The 25131-nt window shown below is 35.5% G+C and overlaps 1 protein-coding gene and 1 pseudogene across 1 annotated transcript in view; one reads left to right on the top strand and one right to left on the bottom strand.

Moving 5' to 3' along the window:
* The window catches only part of LOC105303904 (L-lactate dehydrogenase C chain), a 46805-nt gene that overhangs the window by 10680 nt on the left and 10994 nt on the right, over positions 1–25131 (bottom strand). Inside the window, exons 4-8 of the mRNA XM_011377753.2 lie at positions 23449–23622; positions 17531–17704; positions 15479–15596; positions 8412–8535; positions 6130–6210 (exon numbers count right to left, since the gene is read on the bottom strand). Of these exons, the coding sequence (XP_011376055.2) occupies positions 6130–6210; positions 8412–8535; positions 15479–15596; positions 17531–17704; positions 23449–23622 (671 nt within the window). The remainder of the gene's footprint in view (positions 1–6129; positions 6211–8411; positions 8536–15478; positions 15597–17530; positions 17705–23448; positions 23623–25131) is intronic.
* On the top strand, positions 6291–8189 carry LOC105303923 (annotated as a pseudogene).

Genomic DNA, 25131 nt, shown 5'->3' with positions numbered 1-25131 from the left:
AAAAAAAAAAATTCTTCACTGAACAGTTAAAATAAAGCTGACCTGGATTGGAAACAATAATCAGTTTGAAGCAGGGGCCACATTGGATAATATTGGAAAATCATAAATTTAAACATGGACACATTGTGATGGACTGAATCAAGGCATGTTTCTCCTTTTATCTGGTGTGTGCCCGCTGTGATAATTGCTACATTAAAGTTTTCAGTGACAAGATAATCTGAGGAAAGATTTGATCAGAAATAGATTGTGAGAAAACATCTGAAATCTAAGTACACATTTCCTGTTCAGTTCAGTTACTGCACTATGTTTGCTAAAGAGTGGGCTCCACCAGATCTTCTTCTATGCCCATAGCACTTTTTTAATTTCAGGAAATTAGTATTAAGTTTTCCTTGTACATTTTTTTAAAGCTTCTCCACATACCTTTTGGACTTTATGGAATAAGAGGTCAAAATGTACTTTAGTCTGGTAAACGAGAATGTTTACTTAAATGTGATTTAAAAAAAAACAAACCTTGAACAGGGAGACCTTATTCATTTATTTCTTCAAATAATTATCTCCTGGATGCTAAATACAATAGTGAAGAGCTTCGGCTTTTAAGTCAAATAAAACTGGGTTCAAGTTCTTACTCCATCACTTTTATTTAACCTGTTTGCAGGTGCATCATCTGTAAAACACAAAGTTGTGCTAAGGATTAAATAACATGTAAAGTGCTTAGCTCAGGGTCTGGCACAAAGTGGGCAATTGATTAATGGTAACTGTCATGATAACTACTATGACTACTGCTCCCAGGAATGCAGTATGGTGTGGTAGGAAACTCTGTAACCTAATGAAATCTGAACATGTTATGAGACTACAGAGAAGGGAGCAGCCAGCTTTATCTCTACAACTGGGGAAGTCTTCATAAAGAGAAATAAAGACAGGATTTTCTTAGATATTCATGTAGTATTAGAATATTTATAGTATTTAACTATGACATTAATCTGTGCTAGAATCAATATTTGGCATTTTCATGAAAGGGCTGCCACGTTGAAGATCTACTGTCTCACCTGTCAATTTGCCTTCATCAGCATCCACAAAGGCAAGTTCATCACTCAAGCCCTAAAAGACAAAGGGGTAGGGTAACTCCTGATTCATTGTAGAATGAAAGAAAATTCTTATACTTGCCATCTGTATATACCTTGTGAATTATTAGAAGACATAATAAATCTGTTCAATATTTCATCATGATATAAAAGTCCAAAAAGAAGAGATACAATTTACAAACAGGTAAGTTTCAGCTCACAATTAGGAAAACAAAACCAGAAACTGTTTAATAAAAGTCTTTGATGGTAGTGAACATCTCTTCAATTTAAGCTGAGGCTACACAATGATAAAGCAGGGATTCTGTAGAAATTTTTCTCACCAGACTATGAGCTTTTTGAAAATAGGCAGTTTTACTCACCTCCACTTATCTAGTGCTTAGCATCTATTTGGCACATAGGAGCTCAATAAAAGTTTTTTGAATAAATGGAGTAACATGTAAGGTCTCTTCCGACTGTAAAAATTTATAGTTCTCTAATCAGGCAATGGTACCTGCAAAATATGCAGTATTACATATTTATAGCACACAACTTTATTTGTAAAAAGGGAAAATAATGTTTGTATTTGTAGAATACTAGAGGATTCCACACAAGAAACTAATTTAAATGGTTGCCTAACGCAGATGTTGGGGGAAAGGCTGCATGGAAACTGGATGAAAGTGTGACTTCTCCATGTGTATCTTTTTGTTACTTTTATGTGTAACCTTGTAAATGTATTACCTTTTGAAAATAATGATTTAAATATATATTCTTTTAACTTTACTATATATTAAAATTTTCATTGAAAAAAAGACTGTTTTAGTACTTAGAAATAAATGATCGTATCTATAATTTAAGTATATATCCAAGTTATATTGTTGGATCTTTTTACTTTATTCTAATTAATGGAAATCCAAAGCCAAGCACTTTGAATTTGAGACTAGACTGTAACTGATTAGCCTAGAAATCTAAACTGTATCACAAAGAAAAAGCTGTGGTTTAATGAGATGCCAATGCTTTGAGTATACTCTGAATTATTCAGAGATTGGAGCAGTATGGAATGGAATTATGCAGCATTGATAAAATTATCTTTAAAAGATCGTTTTAAAAATATACTGTAAGCCTGGTAGCAATGAGCACACCCAGCACCCAGACTTTGGTTTAATACAATTATAAACCAAATAAATTATTTTTATTAGTTTTATAATACAATTAAAAACCTAATAAAAGGAACCAGGCTCCTTGGGAGAAAGGTTGATTCAAGCTAAAAATATACAAAATGAAGAAGCCAAAACATAGTGCCAGAAAGTAAGGAAGTGCTCAAAACAAAAACCCTGTGTTAATGGGGTATGTCAAAGAGACACAGTAGCCAACTAAATGAGCTCCCAATGGCCAAAGCTGGGACAATCTGAGACACAAAATAAATATGTATTGGGTTATAACCCAAAATATAAAATAAAATCAGTGAGTCCATACTACTAACAAATGACTGGATAGGGAAAAACAAATCTATGCAGAAGAATGCCACATAAGTTATGTAGATACTGAAGAGGGAGCATAACTCCCCACTCTTTAAGTGTGGCTTGCACACAAGGACTTCCAAAGAGCACAGTATGGAAAGGGGAGGGAGTGGTAACTTACAGAGAGAAAACCATAACTTCTAGAAAAAGAAGCCCACTCTGGTGGAACAATTAAAAAGGGCACCTGTTCCTCAGGGTTAAGTAAGATAGGGCCCCCACTCACCCTCTTGAACTGGACACAACCTGCACAACCATATACGATGACCTTGCCTCCAACCAAGGAAACCTTGGTTAACCCTATGGCACAGAGCATATAACTTACTTTTTATTTTTTTTATTATTTATTATTTTTTTTTTAGGCGAGGCAACCCTTGGTTGACCTCACAGAGTGCAAGGACCTTGTCATCTTACAATCCTTTATTTTTTTATTTATTTTTTATGCCTACAACACCTGGTCTTCCTAGGTATAACTTACTTTTAATAAGAGGCTGATTGCACAGGCCATACCAACCTATCCAGTTCCTATAATGGAGATCTTATTGTGATGAATGGTCTCTTCTGAATTTCTTAACACTTGACAGTCGCCATCTTGGAAAACTAATAGAGAAAAAACTGTAAAGCTACTTTCAGATTAGGAATTGGTCTGTAGTGAGAGGGGGCATAGAAAGACCTCCTGGGATCCAGTGGGGAAGGAGGTGGCTTCAGGCACAACAGGGAATGACAAAAATAAATGTCAAAAAAAGCCTGGTAGTTTCCTGCCAGCAGCCCATCAATCAGGAGGCAAACCAAGGGGAAGAGGATATACAGGTAAGAGGGAATGAAGGAAGGATAGGGGGCTGCTCCACCAAAGACAAGATTACATCCAGGATGGCTCTTCCTCTCCTCCCCACCCTCGTTTACACCCTCCCCCACCCCAGCTCTCAGCTCCAGGACTAAGGTCTGAGTCCACAGGTCCAGGGCCAAGGACTAGCAGGCACAAGGTACCTCTGGCCACACTCATACGGAAGAAGCCCTGAGTGGGCTGCATGCCGCTCGGAAGGGACACAGAGCCATCCTCCGGCAAAAGAAATTCTCTCCCGCAGTGTCCACTCTCCGGCTAGACCACAGGACTCCTGCAACCCAGCTCATGACCACTCACTCAAGAGGTAGAGGGAGAATGAAGGAAAGCTAGGTGAGGTCCAAGAAGAAAAACAGTCATTTACAGAGTCTGTGCAAGCTGTGCCCTTCTGGTGAGGCCTCGTGGAGGACTAGCACACCTGGCGCAGTGTGCATGCACCTGCACCTGCTCCCTGTCACCTGCGCACCAGCCAACGGGTTCAGGGTTCTGTATTTGGCGGGCTTCAAAGAGGCTCCCTGGGCTCCAAGCACAGGAGGTACAGCAGGCACAATGAACCACAGAGCCTCAGCTATCAAAAGGAGTGCCGCTTTCCCAGAACGCATCCACCAGAGAGCCCAAGTACATTTATTTTTAACCAAACCTTGTCTGGATATATCCGGTAAGGGCTTTTGACATTTGACTGGGAATCTTTCACCAGGGCTGTAGGAGAAAGAGACCTCAGAGCTACTTTTTACCACCCACGAACGTGAGCTGAAGCAGAAAAAAAATTTAAAAGCCCTCTCTATGCAATGGAGATTTTTAAATAAGATACAAAATCCTAAGAATTTAATCAGTGCAGCGCTATAAGTGGAAGGGAAAGCTCAACTCATTGTTTATGAAGTCATTAAGTGTAGAACCCAAATCCCGCTCTCATCCCTTAGTCTGCGATAAGCCGATGTTTCCATGGTCTCTTCTCCCACTGTGTTCCACCTAATTAACTGTTTTCTAACTCATTTATGAATCATTAACACATAATACACATCTGACAAATTATTGTATAAAATGTAGAGCAGTGTTTCTCAACCTTTTTTTTTTTCATTATCTCTCCCTCAAGAGCCTTTTTAGACATTTTCCCACAACCGTTCAGCTTTCTCTCCCAACCCCCATCCTCCGCCCAATTGTGAATTAAATATTAAGGAATAAGATGATTTTGTCTGGTTAGGGTTGAGCTTTGAAGAGCCAAACCCTTGTAATATCTAATTTTTTTCACACACACACCCCCGAAAAAACAATTTTCACCCTCTTGGGGGCAATATTGCCCCCCACTGAGAATACATGATGTAAATCAGTTTAACATCCTAGAATATTCCCTGTAGAAACTATTTTACAGCCTTTCAATCTCTGCCAGGATTTTCGAAAATGAAGTTTAATTTGGTGTACAAAAGGGAGCTTAAAAAAAAAAAAACAATGCAAAATCCACAGAAGACTCTCCTTTCCCCTATTCTACCTAAACTCCCTCTCATGACTATAGTTTGTACAGAGATTTAAAAAAAAAAAGAACAAAATAATAGGAAACTAATCATGTTCAGTAGCAGATGACTAGAATGAAAGCTATTCAGATAGCAAGAATAACAGAGGGTGAGCTGTGACTCTCTGACCAAATGGGTGCACTTGCAACTGGAGCCCTGCAAATCCCCAGGGCCTGCATATCTGCCTTCTGATTTTTCCCACTGGTCTAGTATAATTGGCCCTGGTTTCTTACTTTTTGTTTCATTGTATATTTCCTATAGCTGTGTTAAATTCTTTGTAGAATCAAGGAAATACGTATATACATATATGTCATGTATGTATTTGTATATATAAATCAAAAGAAACACATGTACTCCTACCCTGGGCACCAAGAGGGAGCTACCAATTGGCTGTTATCAAGCATTCATCAATCAATTAGTTGATGTACTCTAAATACTCGCTGTGAGATACTTGAGGGCAGAAATCATGTAATATTGACCTCATAACCACAGCACAAAGAATAATAGTTTCCTGAATGAATGCCCTAGACTATGGTCTAAGCTCCCTGTATAGTATTTCAACAGAGAAACCAAATAAACAATTTGAATTTATATGAATTGGTATAATACTTGAAGGGTTGAAGATATTTCATTAAAAATTTTTTATACCATAAAGTTATATTTCTATTTTCCTTCTGATATCCATGGTCTTAAAAGTACTTAATCAAGATTATAGACATATGAAGCTAACGAAGCAATATCAAGTGAATATGCTGGTGCCCTAAGGGAAAGCAGCATGAGATGAAATTTCAATATTAGAAAAAAATTGCTTGTTGTTTTTAAGAATCTTAAGTTCTATATTATAATAATTATACATATTCTTTGAAACCTAAAGGCAACTCTTACATATATGACATACCTCAGAAGTATAACTTACATCTGTGCAAACTGGGTATCATTAGAATATAGTTATAAGAGATTCATAAAGAGGAGAAATATCCTTTTTCTAGCCTTGAGAAACTGGAGTTATACTGTAAGTCACCAACATGTTTTTATTTTTTACAGATCAGATGAAAATACTTTCAAAATGTAAAATATACAGTCTGTTATGTTGTTTTATAACAGTGGAACATTAAAAGGCTTTAAAATACCAGGTCTTTTTGGACATTCCAAAGTGTGTTTGCACTCTTCTTAAAAAGGGCCTCCTCCACAGAATTCAAGTTAACTTTCACAATATCTGAGACACCATTTTGCCCCAAGATACAAGGGATACTGAGAAAGATTTCTTCTTTTATTCCATATAAGCCCTGAAAGGCAAAATTATGTAATTGTTCAGTAACCTGATACAGAAAAGCAGCTATGCAAGAGAGCTTCAGAATAAGAGTATACTGGAGAGACTACGGAGCACAAGAATCACTCAGAGGGTAGTGGAGTGATCGTCAACAATATCAGGAGCATCCTAATGTCCTATAACTGTGTGTAACTTAAGCTCAAGTGACATAAAAAATGTGCCAGAGGCCTCAAAGGGACCAAGAAAGGCATTGTCTACCCCTTACCAGGTCATCCTTCTGTCCAAGGGAAAGGATGCCATGCAGTCCCTAATGATTTCATTTTATCTGATGAAGAACTGTGAAATCAAGTACCCTGTGTTTGGCATAAACTACGTCAAGAGAGCAATGACATCTGAAGCAAGAAGTGGCTGAAAAGGCTCTGCTTTGTACAAGCTAGTCTTTACACCAGGGGGCGCCATTGAGTTTGGACAATGGATGCTACAGGTGGCATCTCAAGTCTTCAGAGGTGCAGCTTCCAATGGAACCTATGGGTACTCTTTCATGTCCATCGGGCCCCCACGATTGCCAATGGAATGTACCCCTTCCCTCTTGGCTACCTCCATCCACCGCCACCACTGGACTTCTATCATGGACTTCTCATGATGGACAGGAACCATGGAATAGGTGCAGTCATAGCCCTAATGTTCCCTACACTCCTGTAGCTCAATCCAAGGACACAGAAGCAGCTGCCAGAGCCTTTTAAAACTTGGGCAATCCACACAAGGCCTACGTGCTCATAAACAAGCCTCTGCCTCCTCCCTACTATCCTTTGGACAATAAGAAGAACCAGTAGACCCCTCGTACCTCTCTGCCTCCACCACTTATTGCTCTTTCCTACACCGCCCTTTGGGGTTGAGTCTAGAGTTAGAGGAGGCAATGGGATGGTCTTCTTCCTCCAGGTCTGATTATAAACGGTTACCAAGAACTAGCATTCAGGGAAGGGAGAGGCCCCTTGACTCTGGCATGATGCCTCCCAGCTTCCCATGATAGCTCAGAACTCATAGGCGCTACTCAGCCAAGTTTTCCTTTCACCACTTCTGGGGCTTTCCTCAGGAGCTCAGGGTATGCCCCTTGCTCCTGTCTCACTACAGTCACCCACAGAGGGACTCTCTGGCCACCTCCTCCACTGAAGTCCAGTTGCCTCATTTTTGTAGCTACTTTATATTCAACCTCATGAGCTCAACCACACGTCTTCCTCTGAGGGCCCCCTGCCAGGCTGCACTCACATTCACTCCAATTTGGTCCATGCCTAACCACGAAAGGCCACTGCCCCACCAGACTATCAGCCCACATTCTATTCCAAGCCTAGCTCCAGCTCCAGTTACACTCACCTACCCTTCATTGTCTTGTCCTTGGTCATTCTGTTGCAACCTCTGTGTAACTTTTGAAGCTTTAACATGAGCTTCCAGGGGTTGGGTGGCATCAGGAACAAGGCCACTGTGGTTGCAGAACAAAGTCCTCTACTTTCCTGCCAGTGTTTCGGGAATTTGTTTCCCTCTACTTTCTGTCTTCCTTCTAGAAGGAGCTTCTCAGACTAGAATGTATGTCCATCCCATCATGCCACTTGGGGGCTGCTGGGTGGGCTGGAAACAAGGGCCCTGATCCCTGGGGCCTGGCTCAATGTACTGACCATGACCTAACGCCATCCCTTCAGCCTACCCTCTTCCTTTCTGTGGTCTGACCCTGCTTGCTTCTCCAGCTTCATGATGCACCTTCCTTTGCTCCCTCTGCTCTCTACATTTTAACAACTGACCTTTTTCTTTGATCCTCAAGTGCTCTCTACTTATATCTACCTCAGCTCCTATGCACCTGTGTTCCCTCTGCTTGGAATATTAGTCCAGCCTTCCAAATTAACTCTTACTCAGATTAGATCACATTTTACTTCCTTGGAAAGACTTCCCTAACCACCACACATGTCTCCTTCTCAGAAGAGTTAAATTCTTTTCTTATATACTCTTAGCACTTTTTAATTTTTCATCAAACGTAATTTGTTATTATGTATTTTCTTTTGTAATTGTTTTATTAAGTCCATTTCTTTCATTAAATTGTGAAGTCAGGGCCTCTATTTTGTTTACCATTATATCCTCAACATCTTGTATAATGCCTAGCACATAGTAAGGACTCAACAAATAATAAAGGAACAGGAAATATTAAATAAAGATTCAATTTAAGCCTACCTTAACCATAGTGGAAACTGGATGTACTCTCCTGAGATTTTTCAAAATTGATCCTACCAGATCTGCCACAGATAGGCCAATAGCCCAAGAGGTATACCCCTTCAGCTTGATAATCTCATAGGCACTACAGTTTTAGAAAGTAAGAAAATCAAGTTAATGAGAAGTCAACTCAGACAAAATAATATTTTTCTAGAATCCATTTTAAAGCAACCTACATATCAATGCCACTCCATTAAAATTTTCTGAGATTTCTTCTACATATTATTTATGAATAGGCAATATAGGTTGTTATACTACTCTTATAAACTTTATTATTCACTTTAAGTAACAATTCACCCTTTTTTAATCATATGTACCACTCAAGTGAAATAAAATTAGTTTTAAACTTTTTGTATGATTGCTTAAATTTCCAAACATAGAATCTGATCCCCTTAAAAGTTAACATATACATCTCGCTAACCACTTAAAATTGATACTAGGGTGTAATGTATATAAGTCATGTGCATATATTTTTCCTAAGAATATATCATTAATAATATATGAAAATATGGAAAAATGTTCATGATATCTTTTCAAAGGAAAACAGCATAGGCCTAAACATTACGCAATTTCTTATCTCAGGCTTGTAAAAAACATAATATATTTTTATGAGAACTTTAGAATTGCATCAATCCACCACGTTATAAATAGTGACTTTTTTGAGTGACAGGCTCACAGATGATATTCTTCTTTATATTTTCTTAAATTTTCTTGTTTTCTGCAATAAAATATTTTTGCATTACCACCAACAGGGGCCTTGGGTTTGGATTGACAGTCAAACTCAAAGAACAAAGAGGTTTTAACAAAGCACTGAGTTTTATTTAATTTTGAGAAAAGGATCCAGACAGGAAAAACAGAATGAACAGCATCATTATTTGTATCTGATGGTCCTGCAACCACCTATGCAGAGTTTCGAGGCACCAGAACTACACACAACACACTTGGTTGCAAAAGATAAGGCTGATGTATAAATGGACCGCCTTAGCACACATAAGTTGGGCCTGGACTGTACTTATTGTGGTGTGCTGTGATTTAACTGTCAATCCAGAACCAGGGCACCATTGAATCCATGAAGATTGGTGTCAAAATTAGGATTAGCTTTCAGACTCTCATTTCAATACAACCAAGACTCTGTGGGGTATGTAAAAGGAAAAGGAGAGGAAGTGATCGATTAACTGATGGTATATAAGTTGAAGAAAGCTCTGCATTAGATAACTGGGAACAAAACTTATCAGTAGAATCTAGATTACAGATTTATCCTCCCAGGAATTAACAAAATGGCTTGAGAAAAAAAATGAAGGTTGAGAAGAAAATGGCTAAAACCATAATCCTTCAGCTGCTATTAACCATCCTAATAAAAATAAAACTGCTGGTGTAAAAGGATGGCTAAAGGGAGCAAATAGAACAAGTACTTTTAAGGTTGATATTTTAATACAAAAACTGATTCATATTGTAAACTAAATGCTCAGTTGGGAACCTGGAAGGAAATCCTATTAAATATCCTATTAATCCTAAAAAAAAAAAAAAAAAAAAAAAAAAATCAGAGACTATGCTATAAAAGAATTGAGTAGTTTTTAGATAAATACTAGCAGTATCCTGAGGATTCTTTATAATTATAGATCCTCTGGTAAATGACCAAGAGTCAAATAATTTAATTTTGGCTACTGCATTGTTGAGAGGACTAAATAGAATGAATACTGATCTGTAATGTGTTACAGTATTTGGTATTCAAATCACATAGTACTTCAGTGGGAAATGCAATCTTAATCATTATTCTCTTAGAGCAACAGTGTTTCAAATTAAGAAAGAACTAATATTTCCTGTGGTATAATTATTGGGGAGAGAAAAGACTAAAACTGTGATATCCCTACAAGAAACAGATGGGCTGCTCCATGACATTTGGAAACCAGCATTGGCTAAAATACAGTCCTTAGTTGGCTGGGTTATGGCTGTGCTTCCAGATCAGGTAGATTCCTACATTTACTGGGAAATGGCCTCTAATGGCACCTATAACATGATATATGGGACAAGGGACATTTTTATTGAGGACAGGAAATGATACAGTAACAGTAACATATGTTTTATTTGCTAGGCATCCATTTAATCTCTCTTCAAAGCTATTTGATGTAACAAAGGGTTTGTAAATTCCCTTAAGGAAATTTAAAAAAATAAAACATAAACATAATAATAACAATTACAAAACTGAAAAGATATTTTGAGAAATTGACCTAAAACTTCCAGTTAATGTAATCTCTATGGAAACAGTTTATCCAGAAGAGAAAATAAATTTGCTTTAGAGATATTAAACACAATTAGATATGTCTATCAATACCTTTAAAAACATACATGTGATAGTAAATAAAAATGGAAAATAAGATAATCCAATTACTTAAGAATTACCCTGTGAGGGATTCTAGTTACCTGTTGGATCTTATAGACCCTTACAGTTATACTAGCTTGTCTTTTTCTGTATATAGAATACTAAAGATACGTTTGTCAAATGAACTCTGAGGAATATATGATCCAAAGATAATCACCCAGCTCATGGAGCGGTATCATGGGTAAAGGGTTAACATGGTATGGACTCTTTCCAAAAAAGCAAGAATATCCAGAAAGAGGACCTTGAGTTTGCTTTTGCACAAAACAGTTTTCTAGACCTAAAAAAAAAAAATTAGTTAAGCAATGGACAATTGTGGAAAGATGGCAAAGTAGGAATCACCAGAAATCTATCTTCCTACCTAGATAATAATTACACTACCAGAATCTGTCTGATATAACTATTTTGGAGCTCTGATGTCTTTTGAAGGCTTGAAACTTCCAGGAGAAGGCTTATATGGTAAATTGTGGTTAATTTCAACCAATTTAAGCTCTTAGCATAGTAGCAGCTACCCATTCCCATGCCCTCTCACTCCCAAGCAGGCAGCTATGCATATGTTCCCAAAGCAGCTTGCTTACAGCCTGCAAAAAGGACCCTATCCTCCAAATATCAGGGGTCTGTGTTCTAATGGCTGATTGCTGCTTCTGATGACAGCGGTGTAGACAAAGAGGCAGGAATCACTGTTGTAGCACCTCCCACCAACTATTGCAAGGCCTTCATCCTCTGGCTAACATGACCTCCAGGAAATGTAAAAGGCAAGCACCCTCCCCTCAATTTGTTTTTCTCTCTTTCCTCTTTTGGGAGCTGGAAATAAAGACTAGAACATACAAAAGCAATTGCATACAGGAAAAAACAAAACAAAACAGAAAGTAACCATGCATGCCCAGAGAAAGGCACAGGCTCAGAAATGACCTAAAAGAACTTAAGATACACTGATCCTTGGCACAGAGACAGACTTTAACAATCGAAAAATAATAACAGCAGCAACAGCAAACTCTGGGGAAGGAAGAAAATCTGATTTGCAAAGTTACCACATTTACTGAATTCAAATGCACAGTTTTCAACAAAAAAAAGCATACAAATAAATAGGAAAGTATGGCCCATTCAAAGAAGAAAAAATAAATCAATAGGAACTGTCCCTGAAAAAGACCTGATGGCAGTTATACCAGACAGACTTTAAAACAACTGTCTTAAAGATGTTCAAATAACTAAAGAAAGATGTGGAGAAAATCAAGAAAATGATAAATGAACAAAATGAAAATATCTATGAAGAAACAGAAAACCTAAAAAGAAACCCCCCACTCCCAAAATTCTAGAACCGAAAAGCACCAGTCACGTGTCACAAAACAGCATTTAGGCCGATGGGCCACATATACAATGGTAGTCCCATAAGATTATAATGGACCTGAAAAATTCCCATCCTCTAATGAAATCGTAGCTGTGGTCACAGCACAATGCATTATTCATGGGTTTGTGGTAATACTGGTTTAAACAAACCTGCTGTGTTGACAGTTACATAAAAGTATAATACATACAATTATGTTTAGTACATAAAAAATGATAATAAATGACTATGTTACTGGTTCGTGTATTTACTATTCTATACTTTTTATCATTAGAAAGTGCTCTTTCTACTTATAAAAAAAAACAAACAAACACAAGTTTGCCGTAAAACAGTAGGCTGTGTTATACCAGCAGTGGCCTCCTACATTTCCTGTTCACCATGTCTCTTGACTGCATCATTTTCTTTTGTGTTTAATTTAATATCATGTTGATTTGTACACTAACATGCTGTACAGGCTTGTAGCCTAAGGGCAATAGGCTATACCATATAGACTACACATGTAGTAGTGTAGTATCATCTAGGTTTGTGTAAGTACACTCTACGATGTTCTCAAAATGGTTTGTGTAAGTACTCTACGATGTTCTCAAAATGACAAAATCATCTAACAATGCATTTCTCAGAATGTATTTTCATTGTTAAGCAACACGTGACTGTAATTGAAATGAAAAACTCACTAGAGGGATTCTAAGAGTAGTCAAAATCAGAGACAGAAAATGTTGTTTGTCAGGGCCTGGGGAGAGGGGGAAATCGGATTGTTGCACAGGTATGGAGTTTCAGTTTTACAAGATGAAAGAGATACAAAATGGATGGTGGTGATGGTTACATAACATTATGAATGCTTTTAATACCAGTCTACCATACACTTAAAAATGATTAAAGATGGTAATTTTATGTTATGTGTATCGTATCACAATAAAAAATTGGAAAAAAGAAAATACATAGATTAGTTAAGATAAATGTTAAATATTAACCATAATAGAACTAGGTTATCAGCATTGTATATTATGTTAACCTTTGATCTGTGCATTGCACCAGGACTAAAAGACTGAGCAAACATGCAGATCCTGAGGGCTATGCAACAAGAACTATGTTAAAAAGTGTTAGGAGAGGATATAAAAAAGAGGCCACATCAAGACTGAAAACAAAAACTGTTGGGAAACAACACTAATCATCAGAGAAGTTCAAATTAAAATCACACAGATATCACCTCACACTTGTCAGAGTGGCTATCACCAATAAATCAACAAAGAACAAGTGGTGAGGATGTGGAGAAAAGGGAACTCTTATGCCCTGTTGGTGGGACTGCGAATGGATGAAGCCACTATGAAAAACACTATGGAGGTTCCTCAAAAAATTAAAAAAGGAATTACCTTATGACCCAGCAATTCCAATTCTGGGCATTTATCCTAAAAAATCCAAAATACTAATTTGAAAAAAAACATATGCATCCCTATGTTCGTTGCAGCATTATTTACAATAGCCTAGATATGGAAGCAACCTAAGCGTCCATCAATAGACTACTGGATAAAAAACATGTGAAACATATATACAATAAAATATTACTTGGCCATTAAAAAAATGAAATCTTACCATTTGCAACAACATGGATGGATCTAAAGGGTATTATGCTAAGTGAAATAAGTCAGACAGAAAATACAAATACCATATGATTTCACTTACATGTGAAGTCTAAAAACAAAATAAACAAATGAAACAGAAACAGACTCAAAGATACAGCAAACTTATGGTTGCCAGATGGGAGAGGGTTGGGGGACGGGGTGAAAAGGCAAAGGGATTAAGAAAGACAAATTGGCAGTTACAAAACAGTCACAGAGATGTAAAGTAGAGCAAAGAGAATATAATTCAATAATATTGTAATAACTGTGTATGGTGCCAGGTGGATACCAAACTTACAGGGAGGGATCACTTCGTAAGTTCTATAAATGTCTAACCACTATGATGTACACCTGAAACTAATATAAAATACTATTGAATGTCAACTGTAATTGGGAAAAAAAATATTGGGAAACAAAGGCAGCATCTTTCCTATGATGGAGTATTCTGCCCTTTTCCTTTGCAACTGAGTGTGCCCCACATAGTGACAGGGCCTGAAAGCTATACCTAAGCATTTGTAATACCTCCTAAAGAAAATGCTAATAGTCTATACTGTGTTTTCTGTCCAGTATCCTTTCACCAAGCTTGACAAACTTAATGCTAGGTTAAAACCTATTATGTCCTATTAATTTGATAGTCTGAACTTCAAACCACTATTGATAGCCATGTTCTTTATTTTTTTTAATTGTGGTAAAAGTTGCCATTTTACCCATTTTAAGCATACAGGTTCAATGGCAGTAAGTACATAAACACTGTTGTACAACTATTACCATGATCTTCTCTAGAACTTTTTCATTTTCCCAAACTGAAACTCTGCACACATTAAAGTGATCATGTGCTTTCAAGATCAGGAAATAATTTTTCCTACTAAAAGTCATTTAGAAAATAAAAACTTAACCATAATCACTTTTTTTTAAATATTGTGACTTTTTAGTCTCTGCACTAAATCTTACACATTTTAATATAGTTGTTATCATAAATACACTACATTACAACTTGAGCTTTTGTAAATTTTGTAAATATTTTGTAAATTTTGTAAATATTTTGGTTTAGAATATCCAAAAGTGACTTTTAATATCTATAACTTCTACTAATATATAACTTGCCTAAAGCATGAAAAAGAATCATGTGTGCTGTTTAGGCTGATGTATACTGAGTCAGATACTTCATTTATAAGTAAATCTAGTTACCTTCTGATCATCTGCATTAGCTTTGTGTTTTTTTTCCACAAGTCATTTGATGAACATTTAAGTTCTAGTTGCTGTTCTAAGCATTTTACACATAGTGACTCATTTAATCTTTATAATAGCCCTCCTAAGGGTGGGCTCTATTATTATCCCAATATTAAAGACTTGGAAACTGAGCTTTTGAAATTTTAAATAACTTCCCATTATCACACCACTAATAAATGGTGAAGCCAGGTTTCAAACCTGGACAACCTGGTTCCAAATTCCAAGCTCATAATCACTTGCTAATTACCCTTAAATTCATATAAGCTCTTGTGAAGTACATTTTCTTTTTGAAAAGTACCCCCTAAATAAAGTTCTGTAGGATATAAGTCTGAATTTGAGGACTTTTCAGAAGGTTAGTTATCTCACACACATAAAAAAGATTAACTATATATTTTTGTCTGTGAAATTTATTCTTAAGACTTATTATTAATGCATTAAGAAATTGCATGAATACTGTTACCTTTCAACAACTTGTTTGTGGATATTTTTCCATTGGTCCTTGTCTGAATCAGTTCCTAATTCAGGGTCTAGAGTTTTCAGAGCAACACCAGCAACATTCACTCCACTCCATAAGGGCACTAAAATAAATAAACAAACAAACAAACAAACACGCACACACACACCGCCCCCTCAGAATGAACTCTTCTTCCTAGTACTGCATCAGTTATTTGAGTTTAGTAATTTTTTAAATAAAATTAGGTTACTACCTTATGCCATATATAAAAATAAGTTTCAAACAGACAGAAAAAGGAAAATGTAAAAAATAAAATTATAAGTGTTAGAAAAATATGTAATAGAATTTATATATAATTATGTGATATAGGAGGCATTTTAAAGAAAGGTGTAAGTACAGAATCCACAAAGAAAAGAATGGTTAAGAAAAGATAAAATATTATAAGTAATGAAGGATAGAGCAACAAATTAATACCATACTTATCAACAGTAACAAAGAACTGAGGGAGAATAACTGTTAACCTAGAATATCATACCCAGTTAAACTGTCACTCAAGAATGAGGTGACAGTAAAACACTCACATAAAAGCGCTGACAGGATATACTCCAGGAAGAAAGAATTAAAGGAGTTAGATACGGAAAATAAAGATAAGCAATAAAATTGGCAAACATGTTCAAAAATTAAAACAGGTATTGACTACTCAAATAACAATAATTATAACTAGTTTGGGGGATATAAAAATAGGATGAACCAGAGAAATGGTTAACAATTACATATACAACAGGAAGAAGGTGATCAAATACATTCCAAGGTCTTTGTATTGTTCCCCCCAAAAAATAAAGACATGAATTATTTTGAGGTCAAGTATGAATGCTAAAATTTATAGGCAACCACTTACAAAGTAAGTGTATAATCCAAAGTTTGGATGAAATTAAAGAAAGTTTAATTAATTCAACACAAAACAGGAAAAGAGAAAAGAAACACTAAATCTCACTAAATAGAATACTAAATGTATTCGAATTAATACTAATCAGAATACACTACTTTGTTTTAAAATAAAATAATGGAATATTAAATGTGAGAAATTAAAACATATCTAGGAAAATTATTTTTAATAACTTTCAGGAGGAAAAGCTGAGTTAAGACAATAACACAAGCCAACGGGGTCAAATTAAGACACTGGTCAAAGAACTATTTGTCCAAGTCAAATCAAAAATATTTATTATACTACAACTCTCATAGTTTAAAGAAAAGGGAAGGGGTCATTAAATGCTTTGAATAAATGAATGAATGATTGAAAGAATGAGCAAATGGTCCCTATCCTCAATGGGTTTATTGCCATAACAAAAAGAAGATTTACACACACGACACAATTAAAGAACACTGTAAGAAGTATAAAGTTCTAATTGCACAGCAGAGCTTAAATGTTTAAGCTAAGAAAAGAAAACGGTTGCTGTGGCCTAAGTAATAATATTTAAATCACATATTATACAAATGTATTTATATGAAAGTCTGGAATAAATAAATCTATAGAGTTAGAAAATAAATTGGCAGTTGCTTGGGATTAGGCTAGAAGTGAGTGCAAAAGTCGAAGTTTATTTTGGGGATGATGAAAATGTTCTATAATTAGATTGTAGTAATGACTGTACAACTCTGTGAATATACTAAAAACCAGTGAATTATATACTTTAAATGGGTGAATTTTATGGTATATGAATTATATCTTAATAACCCTGTTTAAAAAACAACAATAAATGAAAGTGCTCCAGATAAAAGAAACACTCATTGACATTTAAAACAGCTCCATGCACAATGTATGAGTGGTAACTAAATCAATGGAGCAGAAGACTAAAAGTAAAGAAACAGAAAGATAGATACACCAGGGAAATACGAATAACATAAAAGTTGCATAGTTATATTAGTATCAGATAAAAAAGACAGTTATCCAAATAAACTTAATAAAAAAAAAAGAAAAGAAAAAAGAAGACACTTCAAAGAAAATAAAAATCATCAGAGATGAGCACTGTCATTACATAATGATAATAGGTTCATACTAACCACTAGAATCACCATGTTCTCCAATAATCCAACCATGGCAGCTAGTGGGATGGACACCCAACTTCTCTCCAATTAGGTAACGAAAACGGGCAGAGTCTAGATTACAACCACTTCCAATTACACGAGTGGCAGGTAAGCCACTTAGCTTCCAGACCACATATGTCAAAATATCCACTAGGAAGAACAATTTCTTGTTAGAAAAAGATTTATAGTAACTTCATTTTACAATTTGCTTTTCTGAATGGATCAAATGCCTTAAGAGTAAAATACAGATTCATTACAGAGTTCTAAGTAAAGCAATCAACAAAGAACCATGGATAATTGCTCATATAAGTTTTAAAAGGTTAAATTATTCACTATCGCAATTTTAAAACAAAAAAATTATCTTTTGAGATAATGTATGTGCCTATCTATTTAACAATCAGTTAGTTAATTCTACCTTCTTAAGATTACCCAGATTTTTCCTCTCCATCACCACAGCCTTATCTAAGCTATCAGCATCTCCTACCTAGGATAAAGCCACATGCATACCCCAGCACTGTCTGCAGGTGTATGCATGCTCAAGAAAAACACAAGAAGATCCCAAACGCTAGCTCTGTCTGACCTTGAAGTTCTATGCAAGCAGGAAATGAAGGATAAGGAACAGCTGTAAACTGGCTGGCTAAGTGTTGAAGGCATGCGGCAACACAGACGTAGCAAAAACTGGGGGATACTTTTTGGTTCAACATTTAAGGAAAGTTCTGTCCAACTGTTAGCTTATCACTAAACAAAAAGAACTGATGTCTGCAGCCAGGCACAACAAAGAATACAGAATTAGTTCATAAAAGTCATGAAACAAATAAATGACAATTACAACAAGCATCAACAAAGGAGGGAAAATCAGATTTACGGTTTTCATATTATAATATTTTTAATGTCCAGTTTTCAACAAAACCTTATGAGGCATGAAAGAAAACAAGGAAGTATGGACCATACACAGGAAACAAAGCAATAGAAACTGTCCTTTAGGAAGCCAAATTATTGAACAACTAACCTATCTACAAGTCCACTATTTCTTCTACCTTCCCAATTTGCTGTTGAACCCCTCTACTAAATTTTCGTTTAACTTTTCAACTTCAGAATTTCTATTTAGTTCCTTTTTATAATTTCTGTCTACATATTAATATTCACTATTTGGTGAGACAGCAGTCTCATATGTCCTTTACTTCTTTAGACATGGTTTGCTTTAGCTCTTCAAACATTTTTAAAATAGTTGATTTGAAGTATCTGTCTGGAGAATCTGTGTTCAGTGACTCTGACTAGAACTTCCAGAACAAAGTTGAATAGCAGTGGTGAAATCTGGCATCTTTGTCTTACTTGATCTTAGCAGGGAGAAATCTTTCAATCTTTCACCGATGAGTATGACGCTAGCTGTGGGTTTTTCATAAATAGCTTTTATCAGGTTGGAGAAATTTCCTTCTATACATAATTTACTAAAAGAGTCTTTTTTAAAATCCTGATTAGGTACTGAATTTTGTTGAATACTTTTTCTGCATCTATTAACCCTTTTATCATTATATTCTTTTTTTGTCTCTAATAATAATTTTTGTGTTAAAGTCTAATTTCTCTGTTATCAGTATGAAATGTCTTTTTCCATCTTTTTACTTCCAACTTATTTGTGTCTTTAAATCCAAAGTGAGCTACTTGCAACTAGGCAAGAAAAAGAAATAAAAGGCGTCCAAATTGATAAGGAAGAAGTAAAACTCTATTAGAAGACAACATAATCCTATATATAAAAAATCCTAAAGAATCCACAAAAACTATTAGAGATAATAAATGAATTCAGTAAAATTGCAGGACATAAGATCAACACTCAAAAATCAGTTGTATTTCTATGCACTAGCAATGAACAATCCAAAAAGGGAAATAAGAAACCAATTCAATTTACAGCAGAATCAAAAATAATACTTAGGAATAAATTTCACCAAAGAAATGCAAGATTTGTATACTGAAAACTACAAAACATTGCCAAAAAAAATTTAAAAAGACATAAAGAAATGGAAACACATCCTACGTGCATGGATTAGAAAAATCACTATTGTTAAGATGGCAACACTCCCCAAAGTGATTTACAGATTTGATTCCAATTCTATCAAAATTCCAAAGGCCTTGTTTTGTCAAAATGAAAAAAAAAAATCCTAAAATGCATTTGAAATCACAAGGGGATCCAAACAGTGAAAACAACCTTGAAAAAGAAGAATAAAGCTGAAGGACTTACACTTTCTGATTTCAAAACTTACTCCAGAGTACAGTAATCAAAACGGAATGATACTGGCATAAAGACAGACATATCAATCAATGGAATAGAATTGAGAGTCCAGAAATAAACTCACTCTCCTCTGGTCAACTGATTTTAGACAAGGGTGCTAAGACTATTTATTGGGGAAAGAATAATCTCTTCAACAAATATTGTTGAGACAATTGGATATCCACATGCAAAAGAATGAAGCTTGACTCTTACCTCACACCTTGTACAAAATGGATAAAAGACCTAAATATAAGAGCTACAAACAGAGGAGTAAATCTTCATGACCTGGGATTTGGCAATAATTTCTTAGGTATGACACCAAAAGTACAAGTAACAAAAGGGGAAACAGATAAACTGGACTTCATTAAAATTAAACATTTTTGTGCATCAGCGTATACTATCAAGAGAGTTAAAAGACAATCCACAGAATGGGAGAATATATTTGTAAATCACATATCTGATAAAAGTTTAATACCCTGAAATAAAAAGAACTCTTATTATTCAACAACCAAAAGACAAACAACCCAATTTAAAAATGAGCAAAGAACTAGAACAGATGTTTTCCCAAAGATACACAAACAGCATTGAAAAGATGATCAATGCTAATGATTAGGCAGTAGGGAAATGCAAACTAAAGCACAACGAACAATCACTTCACTTCCACTAGAATAGCTAAAATAAAAATATGAAAAATAACAAGTGCTGGTGGGGAGAACTGGAACATTTATACATTGCTGGTGGGACTGTAGAACAGTATAGCCACTATGGAAGACAGTTCGGTAATTATTCACTAATTAAACATAGAATTATCATATGACCCAGTATTTCTACTCCTAGGTATACACCCAAAAGAACTGAAAACAGGTGGTCAAACAAAAATTAGTATATAAATGTTCATAGCAGCTATTCCCACTAGCCAAAAGGTAGAAACAACTCAAATGTCCATCACCTGCTAGGTGGAGAAATGAAATATGGTATATCTATACAGTGTAATATTATTCAATCACAAAAAGGAATGAAGTACTGATGTATGCTGCAATATGGATCAACCTTGAAAACATTATTAAGTGAAAGAAGTCAGACACCAAAGGACAAATATTGTATGATCTTATTCATATTAAATATTCAGAATGGGTAAATCCACAGACACGGAAAGCCCAAAAAAAAAGGTTGCCTGGGAACAGAGAGAGGGGTGAATGGGAAGTGACTGCTTAATGGATACAGGGTTTCCATGTGGGGTGATGAAAACGTCTAGTGGTAGTGACTGCACAAAATAAAATTTACTTAACGCCACTGAATTATAAACTTTAAAAGGGTTAAAATGGTACATTTTGTTATGTATATTTTGCCACAATAAATAATAGATTTTAACTCAAAAATTATGACTAGAGACAAATACTTTATATGATGATGAAAGGGTCAACAGATGTAGAAAGAAGCATTTGACAAAATTTAGCATCTCCACATAATTTTTTTAAAAAACTCTGCAATTATGAAAATTAGGGAATTTCTAGAAAAACTCACATTAAATACCAAACTCAGTAATGAAAGAGTGAATGCCTTCTCCATAAGATAAGGAATTAGGCAAGTATGTCCATTCCCACGATGTTGTGCGAGGGCATCATGGACACATACTACTAATATCAGAGGGGATGCATATAAATAGTGTTTACTGGGGATAATCTTAGAAGCAGAGAAGTAGGGAACCACACTATGTATACTTAACTCACATTATTCCACAGCAGAGATTAGTCACAGATCTTCTGTATACAAAATGGCCAAGTACAGAGGAGCCTTCCTTGGCTGGCAAGTTTCTCTTGAAACTCTTCCAAGAACAAGAATGAGCCCTACCATCGCAGTGGCAAATATCTACATGTTAGCTTTGGAGGGGTAAGGGAACCCCTAGTTTCCTTAAGTAACAAGAAATTTATCAAAGAATAGCTGGGTCCAGGAACAATGGTAAGGAGAATGCATTTCCAGAGCCAAAATCTATATAATGAGAACCGTGGAAAGAACCTTGCATGCCAGAAATGCTGACATCAGCTTAAGACCTGCTGTCTCCACAGGCTGGCTCAGTTCAGCTCACCCAGCTCTCTGATAAGCTACCGAAATAAGGGAGGAAATTAGACATCAGAGTGATGTAGAGTTGTCTTTCGTTGCTACTTATATTCACCATTGTACTGGAGGTCCTAACCAGTGAAATGAGGCAAGAAAATAAAAGTATTCATATTGGAAAGGAAGAATTAAAACTAGTAAAACTGTGTTTGCAGATGACAATGATAATGTACAGAGAGTATCCTAAGACTTTAAAGAGAATTACTAGAATAAATTTAAAAATGTTTTAAGATACAAGGTCAATACATAAAAACCAACAGTATTTCCATATACTAGCAATAAACAATTGGAAATGACACGTAAAGAACAACTCCTTTTATAACGGCATCAAAAACGTGAAATATTTAGGGATATTTGTTGAGGACGTGGAAAAAAGGGAACCCTTGTTTCTGTTGGTGGGAATGTAAACTAGGACAGCCACTATGGAAAACACTATAAAGGTTCCTCAAAAAATTAAAAATAGAACTACTATATGACCCAGCAATCCTACTTCTGAGTACATATCCAAAGGAAATGAAATCAGTACCTCGAAGAAATATCTGCACTTCCATGTTCATTGCAGTATTATTCAAATAGCCAAGATATGGAACAACCTAAGTGTCTCTCTATGGATGTGGCATACACATATACAATGGAGTATTCAGCTACAAGAAGGAAATCCTGCCACTTGTGACAACATGGATAGATCTTATGTGTGGAATCTGAAAAAAATGAACTCATAAAAACAGAGTATAATGGTAGTTGCCAAAGGTTGGGGAAGGGAGAATAATAGGGAGACGTCAGTCAAAGTATAGACTTACACTTCCAGATATAAGATGAATAAGTTCTGGGGATCTAATATATGACACTGGTGACTATAATTAACAATACTGTGTAATATATTTGAAAGCTGCTAAGAGTAAACCTTAAATGCTCTCACCACAATAAAGAAATGGCAATTACAGTCGGCCTTCTATATCTACAGGTTTCGCATCAGCAGATTCAACCAACCTAATGCAAATAAAAAATATTTGGAAAAAAAATTCCAGAGAGTTCTAAAAAGCAGAACTTGAATTTGCCATGCACTGAGCACTCTGCTGAATCCATGCAAATGAAGTAACATGTAGGCATACCCTGCTGCAATCTACATGCAAATATATGTTATATGCAACTACTATTCCATTTTATATAAAGGACTTGATCATCTGAAAATTTTGGTATTCATGGGGGGTCCTGGAGCCAATCCCCTGAGAATACCGAGGGACGACTGTATAAGAGGTGATGAAGGTGTTAACTAACCCTTCTGTGGTAATCATCTCACAATATATGTGTATCAAATCATCACATTGTACATCTTAAACTTAAATGTTTTGTGACAATTATATTTCAATAAAGCTGGAAAAAACTCATTGTATCGTATACTTTGAACGGATGCCGTTATTGTACATAAATGTTACCTCAATGAAGTTTGTTTTTTTTTTTAAATGGTATGGCAAGACTATCTTTACTCAATTAAAAAAAGAAAAAAAAAACTCACCTGGATTTGTAACAATAAGTATCTTACAATCAGGACTATGATGGACTAGAGAAGGAATGATTGATTTCATGATATTCACATTACGCTGAACCAGGGAAAGACGACTTTCTCCCTCCTGCTGCCGTGCACCTGCTGTAACAATAACTAATTTGGAGTTTTCAGATACACTATAATCTAAAAGGGAAACAAAAGACAATATTTGGATCAAGATTGCCATAATCACCGTGCCTTAATTCTTTAAAAATCTATTGTATGACCTTGGTATTAAAGTACTCATATATCTTGCATTTGGAGATAAACACACTTTCCAAGTAGTCATGTTATCTTGTATAATCTAAAGGAAGTCTTGTCACTATGACTTACTAATTTTCACACAGCTCTTTTTTTAAAAATAATAACAGAACCTACTATCTTTTTAAGCCCACATTCTCATTTGTTATTAAGACCGGAGGCTATGCAAGTAAGCTCTCTGGCTTCTTAGAAACACCATATGTATCAGAAGTTTAGAATTCTGACATTTTAAGTATCTGTTTCAGGAATCTAAGGGCAAGAATGTATTTACTTCTAATTATTATAAGGGACTGGATTTGAGATCACAAGCAAGTTCTTGATCCATACAAGAAAATAAACTATCTTCTAAATCTGATGACTAGTTATAAAATTGTTTCACCTATTAAATCCACTGACAATAAGATATGATGCTCAGTATCCCATACTCAACATTTTTCTAAAGCAATATATACTTGGAAGTTATTTTTCATATGGATGTCAAAAATTAAATGAAATGAAATCTCCTCTATATCCCATCTCTATTTTAAAACTTATTTCTATGCTTTTGAAAAGGAAATTTACAAAAATATTATGGCATCTTCGTTTATAGTCATTTTCACTCTTCTAATCCAATTTTACAACCATAAACATGTTATGTTTTTCCTGCCCCAGTTAAGATTTCAATTAGAAAGACAATTTAGAAAGATGGCATTTCTTAGGCTGACATGTTTCACATAAATCTAAGAGATTATCTCTCCCTTCTATCAGGTAAAAGTTCTACAGGAGGAAGTTCTCTTCCCTTTCTGCACACAGTCTACTCATTCTTGCTCAAATACCTTGCTTGAAGCTCGCCTTCCATAGATTCTTACTTCACCACAGAAATCCAAAGTAATCTCTCAATCTCTTTCTCGTGTCTTTCCCCATTCCTTTTCCCCGTCTTTCTCCCCACCTCAACTTTTACAGGATAAATGGAGAAAAACTCCTGTAACTTCTCTAGTCATCTCTCCACGGTTCAGGTTGATTATTGGAAATATTACGTCCAACAAATTGAAGTGTATACCGAAGTAAAATATGGAGTCTTCATAATCTGCCTCAAAATTATCTAACTAGCTTTGTCTTAATTTTGTCAGATTTTCCAGGTGCCCTGATTCTGTTAATGTTATCATCACCCTACCTGTATTTTCCTTCCTAAATATAACTCAATCCTCTAAGAGACAGCAAACCATAATGGTCTGGAGCAAAGGCTCTGAGATCCAGCTGCCTATATTTTGACTGCCACTTCCTAGCTGTGTGACCCTGGACAAGTGTTTTGCCTGTTCCTCTGACCCTCAGTACCTCATCTGTAAGACTGAGCTAATAATAGTTTTTCCTTTAGATGATTTAGTGAGTTAATATACATAAAGTACTCAGAAC

The sequence above is a fragment of the Pteropus vampyrus genome, unplaced genomic scaffold (assembly GCF_000151845.1).
Source record: "Pteropus vampyrus isolate Shadow unplaced genomic scaffold, Pvam_2.0 Scaffold321, whole genome shotgun sequence".
In the NCBI taxonomy this organism is placed as follows: Eukaryota; Metazoa; Chordata; class Mammalia; order Chiroptera; family Pteropodidae; genus Pteropus; species Pteropus vampyrus.
The sequence above is the reverse complement of the archived record's forward strand: the minus strand, read 5'-3'. Positions and strand labels throughout refer to the sequence as shown.